We start from the raw sequence: 7,730 nt of genomic DNA, 5'->3' as shown, positions 1-7,730 counted from the left end.
AAATATTATTAAAGCTATCGCATAGTTGTCAATATTAATAATGATAATGTTAGCAATACCCCTAAGGCTATTGTTTATCGTTATCATTATGAACGTACGCTATATTTACAACTGAATAACAATTTTCGCTTGTTTCCGGAACGGTGCTCAAACAATGTCGAGGAGAAGGAAACAAACAGAAACGATTTTACTTCTAAATGACTTTTGAAGAACGAGTAAAAGGAAATTCGAAATGTAAATAGGAAAGTTGGGTCTTATTATTAAATAAATTTACCGGCAGTTCAATTGAATAATACATTTTCGAATTTCCTTATAATTGATGGTCTTCAAAATTCAAATAGAAGCAATTACGAGGCACAACACTAGAAAGAATATACATTTACAATGACCTTAAAAACGGAGCGATAAAACACTCCAGTACAAGTCTTTGAACATAATGCTTCTTATAAGATATGTACGTATACGTACAAATACACATATACACAACGTATGCATACGTGTATATGTTTATACAGCAAAGAGCTGCCCGTGTCTCCCCGACAATGGCTACATCTAAGACGGAAAGCTCATTTATTGATTAAGTCCATATTAGGAATTGTGGAAAAGTAGATCCCTTTACATTGCACTGTCTTCATACAGACTTTGCCTGAGACACATCTCCACTGCACTGCTCAACCCTTTGCTTGTAACATATACGCCAAAAATAAAAATCAACTTTATATTAGGGTGATCATTCATCACTGACATCCAATTGACATCGGATATATAGAGATTGGAAGAAACTACGCGTAGATTCTTCCCATCGATCCATTAATTTTATCCGTCAATCCTGTTTGATATAAGCATTGCTTACTTTAACTTGTTTAAGATTTATAACTACACAAAGTCTATTTGAAAATTTTATCAATTAGTTACATAATAATGAGCACCCGCGACAAATATGGAAAGAATAAGACGTGAACATTGTTTTTTAACGTCTTTCTTGAACCTTGCTTCCAAGCTCGATCTCGCATTATTAAAAACTTTGGCGTGGATGTCATGACGCGAAAAATATAGCAGCGAACACTTTTCGATTGCTTCCAAGGGATCGCACACAGAACATGTAAAGTAGATGCAAAATTACAGACAAAAGATTGCAGAAACAATTAAATATATTATCCAAAAAATAATCTTATAGTTACTCTACATATAGAAGTTATACAACAAAAAATATAGATCCCTTGTTCATAAGTTGTGAATAGAAATTACAGAAATTAATTTATTGATACATTTTTTTCATGATTTATGTTCTTATTCCTTTTCTCATCACTCGTTTCCCTTTCATTATCAACAAAATCTGTATAAAATGATCTTTTTATTAATAAAAGCGTCCAAATATGCATTATCTATGATCATTTAATAATCATAACAATATTATAATCAGAGGGCTAAGCGATCCTTTGGATTGTGAAAGAACATTCTATAATCATCCTCTCCCCGTTCCCATTCTTCTCGTAAAATTACAACCGTGGACATTAATATAGTTATAAAATATTAAATCACCAATTCATTACCTGTCAAACATCCCACTTGAAGAAATTACAGTACACTATGAAGTGACTGTCAAATATCACGAAATATTAGCTGCTAATTTCAACATACACATCAGTTATGTGTAAAGCATGTTATTTGCAGCTTTTAACATCTCATAGTACATTTGGCAAGGTTCATACTCTTGGTTTATAGATTGATAAACTAATAATCACATATATAGATTTTCTGCACATGAAACAATTACATTCACTCTGTATGGGCACTTTGAGTGGTATTTTGAAACACGTTTGTATTATCTCATAGCTTATATAAATAAATAAATAATTCCAATATAAATTCTAGTACGTATAATAATAATAATTTTTATATAACTTTAAGCATTACTGGACCAAAATTTTCCCAAATAATGACACAGTAATTTCAATAACATAATTACTTCACGTAATTAAATTAATTACACTAACTGTCGATATCAAGACCAAGACTGTAAAGCTTAATAAATAATAATAATGAAACTTGATACATAATAGCGGTTATTCGAAATATACGAACGTGTTTTATATGGCAATGTAAGCCATTACCATCTTCTTGAAGTGATTATGTTCAATCGAGAACTATGTAGGGGAGTTGAACCGTTAATAATTAATTTACCAATTGATTAATTAATGGGGAACAAGGGAGTGAGGCTACTTTACACATCGCGCGCCGTTACATGAAACGCGACCGTTTGTGCGTGGGAGATCCCATATCCACGTCATGCGAAGCAGGCCGTTTATGATGTCGAGCGAATTCGCTACTAATAAAGGCCGACAATTCGGCTTGTCTCCCAGAACGCCGAGATATAGGTGAACCTATTCATAATTATTGAAAAAGGTCTAATTATTTAAACATGTACTTTACTATTATAATTATATTAATTATAATATACAAAATTTTAGCATCTACATATATTATATAATATATTTTCATCATGCATAATATGCATTATAAACATTATAAATATATATTATAACATGCATTATTTAATGACTTTAAATAGCGTATAATGGACCTAATTTTTCTAATCATATCCACTATAATAGAATAATTCTTACCAGATAATGCAATTGCTTCCCTAAACGTGTGTAATTCAGGATCAGGTTCATTACCAGGTATTGGTGTTGGCGCAACAACCATATTTGGTGTTGAACTTTCTGATGGAGGCGAACTACACACCATCATTCTCGGCTTAGGTGAACTTCTGCAAATTTATTAACACTTGTTTTATATTTGTATTACTTTCATTAATAAGACTAACCTTATAAAAATTATTGTTGCATTAATGCCTATGAAGTAAAACATTTAAGATATTTTTTCATAATGCAATACAACATGACTTTAATGGTTTACTCGGCTTCTGGAAGTATTTTGTACAAAAGCTATAGAAAACACATTTGTTAGTATTTTAAAAAAACTGATATAACATTTACCTGTGCGAATGTGGTCGAGGTGGAGGTGGTTTTCCAGCAAGATATGCTAATAGGTCTTCTCTACGAATCATACGTCTTTTCTTCCTAGCCCAATTCATTATTTCTTTACTACGCTTTTGTCGACCCATTTCTACACCCAATTCACTGCATCGACGCATACTGTCCATTGAATCTATTAAAATGTGAGACACTTATAAGCCAAATTATGATACTTATGATATAATAATAGCATAAATAATATATGCAAATATCTAGAAATATCTCAAACAAGTAACATATATAATATTTAATGATATAATAAATAAATGAAATAAAATAATGTAAAAGAATTATTTCTATGTAATCGCTAAAAAATATTTATGATTAAATGAATAATGTAAAAGAATTATTTCTATGTAATCACTAAGAAATATTTATGACTAAATGAACTTATAAATATATGAAATAATTATAAATCTATATTATTAGCTATAAACAACAAATAAATACAAATAATGAATAGGTTAAATACGAATAGAATTTTCTGTAATGCAGATATAAACTTAAACTTAATAGTTATAAAAGTAATCAATAACATGTTAAAAAAAATTATTTAAAAATTCTAATAATACTTTAAGAAGACAATAATAAAATGAGTAATAATATAAAAATATCTATAATCACTTCTAAAATAAGTATCATAATCAGGACATTAACACCTACAATCATTGATAAATGTTGACATTAATTTACTGTAAGAGTCATAATTATGTACAAACATAACCTAATTTTCTGAAATTGATACAAAGTTATTTCTATTTTCTATAAATGTTTATAATAGTCCTGTAAGTTTGCGTCAATTAACAGCTGACCTTCAGCATTGGTCAGCTGTGCAAAGCGTTCTGACGCACATGTACATGCAAACACATTATTAGTGTGCGTGAGCCAGTGAGTGAGTGACGGCTGCACAAAAGGATGACCGAATAGTAGAGGTATGGATAAAGAAGAGAAGAAATATGACGGAGAAAGGATAAAATTGTAAAGAGAAAGAGAGGGGAAGAGAAAAAGAGAGATAGAATGAAGGTTTATCTTGCTCACATTGTTGACAAGAGAGACCAAGGAAGTGCACGCACCTTTGTACAACGACGTGACGGTACCTGCAGCAGTCTGGAAGGGTAGCCATAGAGAGACACCCTGCGTACGATCTGTAAAAGAGCAAAGCCAAAAGGAACTGGTTACACGATCAGATCAATATGTACATGCGGCGAAAAAAGGGAATCGAAGAAAACGAGAAGCGAGAACAGTGGCGTATTCTCTCGTACGTCGCACAAAATGGATGTCACGCAAAATGGTAACTACAGCAAGTACGAGACATCTTGCTACTCGTAGACATTGGAACTCATCTCATGGATGAGCTAAAAGGGGGTATGAATGACGATCAGTATTATCGTCAAATTAACTTGCCTTTGTACAGCTGGGCGATGGCCGACGCCGTCGTTTGAAAACTCGTCCACATCTGCTGGGAATAGAGTTCCTTTTCGTTGTGTAGTTGCGTTTCGTAATCCGGCTCTGTTTCCAATGCCTCGACGCACTGTTGTTCCCAATTGCTATACCAAAGATCCATTAAAGGATCTTCTTCACTTCGATCTTCGCTCATGGCTCGTCGTCCTCGAGACTCTTGTTGCGAGCTCACGCCTCGCCCACCCACACGCACTCACGATACGCACAGAAATCGTGTAACTCTAAACTCCGTCGTATCTTCTCGTTGTTCGTATTTGTCTTACTCTACCTCCTTTTCCGCTCGTCTGCTTCACGTAACGCGAACACGGTAGCTCGCATGCACACCACCCGAGTCAGGTCGCGGCCATTACGATGTGCCTCGCTCGAGGATCGCACGAGTCTCACGCGCAACGAAACACGAAATACGAATTGGCAGGTACGAAGAACGAACTAACCCAACGATACATAATCCCTTTTCACCCCTGGACTGCGACGACGCACTGATCCCTGGAAATCACTGCTGCGCTCTATTCACCAAAATGCAGTACCCTGTATGCGCAGTTATTGCCAAACCTTGTGCTGCCGATAGAGAAGAGTTACAATAAATTTATTATCTAATATTTATTTCTCCTTTATCTATATTTATTGGTTTATTATTTGGAAAGTTTTTAATATATCTTATAAGCGTAAAATACAATTAGAATACGATTTGCTTCGATAGTATATACTTTTAAATATTACAATTTTTGTTTTCCCATGAAATAAAACAATGTTTAAGTTGCTGTCACATGTTCATATACGTATACAATAACAAATGTTACTTACACCGAGAAAATGCAAAAGGCTAAAATCTTATCTATAATATTTTCATTATCGATCGTGAAAACACATTGCGATGTAGTCAAGAAGATATAAAAAAGGTGGCGTTGGTTGTTGAAATGACGGAGATAATATGCGGTAGAGTGCCACATTTTATACTCCGTTCGTGTTTGTATTTCAGCTGTTGAGTCGTGCACTTGTGCGGCTCGTGAGTTGAGATACGAACGGTTTTATACATCTTTTGCTGACGAAACAGTCTTCTAATTTGAAAATGACAGGGTTTACAGAAAGTGCACTTGTGAAAAGATTAATGGACTTAAATCCCTCTCAACAAAGCATTCAAACACTTTCTCTTTGGTTAATTCATCACAGAAAACATCATCCAACCATCGTGAAAGTCTGGTTTAAAGAGATGTGTAAAGGTACGTGACGATTGTCGTAAGTATATCTTTGCTTTTTAATTTACTTTTAGGACTTTGGATATCAAACATTCTTTTTAGTGAGTTATTTTAAAAGGTATTCCAGATAAAATAAATGTAAAATAATCTTCAACCAAATTTTAAGGTTAACTTTTAAGTTAGACACTACGTAATTATGAACATATTTCTCGTAACAGTATGTCAACTTCAAAATTACGTATATATTGTTAGTAGTTATCGATAACAGTCAAAATATATTGCATTTTTCATGATATTATAATTCTCAACATAAAACTAATTCAGTAATATATACAATTGTAATTGTAATTAATTTTTTATGTAAATGCTCACAAAATATTTAAGGATTTTATGAAATGCTTTCTTAGTTTTCACATTTTATTTGTTCACTTAACAAATTGGTATTATTATATATATTATAACTAACATATGTCTAAATATGTTATTTCATATTTATACATAAAAATATACTTTATTTCATTCTGTCTAGCTTACTAATTAACATTCTTATTATAAATTAAATTTTGTTATAAATTATAGTAGATAAAATCAAAATTAGTTTATTTCAAATTTTCATGTAATTAATAAATTTTTCATTAATTTATATTATTTCAATGTCATTATTATTAATATATGTTTACAGTGAAAGATAATCGTAAACTGATGTTTATGTATCTGGCAAATGATGTTATTCAAAATAGTAAGAAAAAAGGACCTGAATTTGGAAAAGAATTTGAAACAGTTTTACCAAAAGCTTTTGAACACATGAAAGGATTTGATGAAAAGACAAGAGAGAGGTTAAATAGACTGCTTCAAATTTGGGAAGAAAGAGGTGTTTATGACAAAGCACAAATTGCAGAGTTTAAAACTGCTTTTACAGATACTTCAAAGGATTCAGGAACACCACCTCCAAAAAAGAAATTTAAGAATGACATAGAAAAAGTAAAGGTAACATCGAATACTGATTTCACTTTATATTAAGTATGATATTTATAATTATTTTATGATATTCATTATATATTCCAGAAAGATAAAAAGGAGAGAAAGAAATCAGAGACTGAGGTTGAAGTGGATGGAACCAAAGAGCTACACGTAACGTTAAGTCCTCGTACTCCTGCTGGAGATCCACCAGAAACAGAGGAACTCATCAAAGCCTTAATGGTTAATACCATTTATAAAAACAACAAAAATTCGGATTATGTATCGTTAGCAATAAACTATCTTATATATAGAAAAATATATGTTGAATCCATAAGGCATACTGGCAAGCATATTTACAGTTTGATATTTCCACCCCCAATAGTAATTTTATTCTATTCATTACCATTTATTTTATTCTTATCTATTTCAACCTTTTGCTTTTTTTTTATTTTTTATTTACTATTTCTTATTTAAATAACAAGATAGTAATATTATTTTTATTTAAAATTTACATATTAAATAATTTTTTTATTTTATTTAGAAGTAATGAGTATCTTTATTTAATTAAACTGCTACAATTATAAAAGAAAGTGTATTCTACCCTCTTAAATGAACGTTTTATACACAGGTCATGTAAAAGATATAAGTCAAATACTTTAAGTATGTATATACATATCTCTCTAAAACATTGAAGGCAATTACTAAAGAAAGCCTTCTTTATTTCAGGATTTGGAAAACACAGCATCTTCAGATGCTGGTGTTAGAGAACGTATTGCATCTTTGCCACCTGAAGTTTCTGAAGTTTCACTTCTTGCAAATTTAGCTGACAGAACAGCTGCAGATCAATTAAGTGTTGCGGTAAATGAAGCTGCTGCATTGTTAGCAGATTATAATGGGCGATTACAGGCAGAAATGGAAGACAGAAGAAGATTATTAACTATGCTTAGAGATTACACTTTGGCACAAAGGCAATTACTTCAACAAGCACAAGCAACTTTAGAAGTATGATTATGCTTTTTCCTATATAATAAATTCTGTATATATATATATATTTAATAATATAATATATAAA

General features: G+C 31.6%; 2 protein-coding genes across 2 annotated transcripts in view; one reads left to right on the top strand and one right to left on the bottom strand.

The window, feature by feature from the left end:
- Positions 1-2,042: 2,042 nt before the first annotated feature.
- Positions 2,043-5,001, bottom strand: LOC108549092 (UPF0472 protein C16orf72 homolog). The gene is made up of 5 exons (XM_017902332.1): positions 4,446-5,001; positions 4,115-4,186; positions 3,003-3,174; positions 2,628-2,773; positions 2,043-2,384 (listed from the first exon to the last, which is right to left on the bottom strand). Exons 1-5 carry the CDS (start codon positions 4,636-4,638, stop codon positions 2,242-2,244), a joined length of 726 nt encoding a protein of 241 aa, XP_017757821.1. The 5' UTR covers positions 4,639-5,001; the 3' UTR covers positions 2,043-2,241.
- LOC108549091 (regulation of nuclear pre-mRNA domain-containing protein 1B) overlaps positions 4,898-7,730 on the top strand; it is a 3,444-nt gene continuing 611 nt past the window's right edge. The window contains exons 1-5 of the mRNA XM_017902331.1: positions 4,898-4,917; positions 5,482-5,722; positions 6,381-6,685; positions 6,764-6,898; positions 7,385-7,660. Coding sequence (XP_017757820.1) covers positions 5,572-5,722; positions 6,381-6,685; positions 6,764-6,898; positions 7,385-7,660 — 867 coding nt within the window. The 5' untranslated portion in view covers positions 4,898-4,917; positions 5,482-5,571. The remainder of the gene's footprint in view (positions 4,918-5,481; positions 5,723-6,380; positions 6,686-6,763; positions 6,899-7,384; positions 7,661-7,730) is intronic.

Source organism: Eufriesea mexicana, unplaced genomic scaffold (assembly GCF_001483705.2).
Source record: "Eufriesea mexicana isolate 0111107269 unplaced genomic scaffold, ASM148370v2 scaffold1830, whole genome shotgun sequence".
NCBI classification, from domain to species: domain Eukaryota; kingdom Metazoa; phylum Arthropoda; class Insecta; order Hymenoptera; family Apidae; genus Eufriesea; species Eufriesea mexicana.
The sequence above is the reverse complement of the archived record's forward strand: the minus strand, read 5'-3'. Positions and strand labels throughout refer to the sequence as shown.

What these genes read in the sequence shown, in the direction of transcription:
- LOC108549092 (XM_017902332.1), bottom strand. Translation starts at nt 4,638, where the DNA reads ATGAGCGAAGATCGAAGTGAAGAAGATCCTTTAATGGATCTTTGGTAT. An exon ending in CGTCACGTCGTTGTACAAAG is followed by an intron (nt 3,175 to 4,114) that starts GTGCGTGCACTT and finishes ACATTTTAATAG; the next exon opens with ATTCAATGGACAGTATGCGT. An exon ending in CCTCGACCACATTCGCACAG is followed by an intron (nt 2,774 to 3,002) that starts GTAAATGTTATA and finishes ATAAATTTGCAG; the next exon opens with AAGTTCACCTAAGCCGAGAA.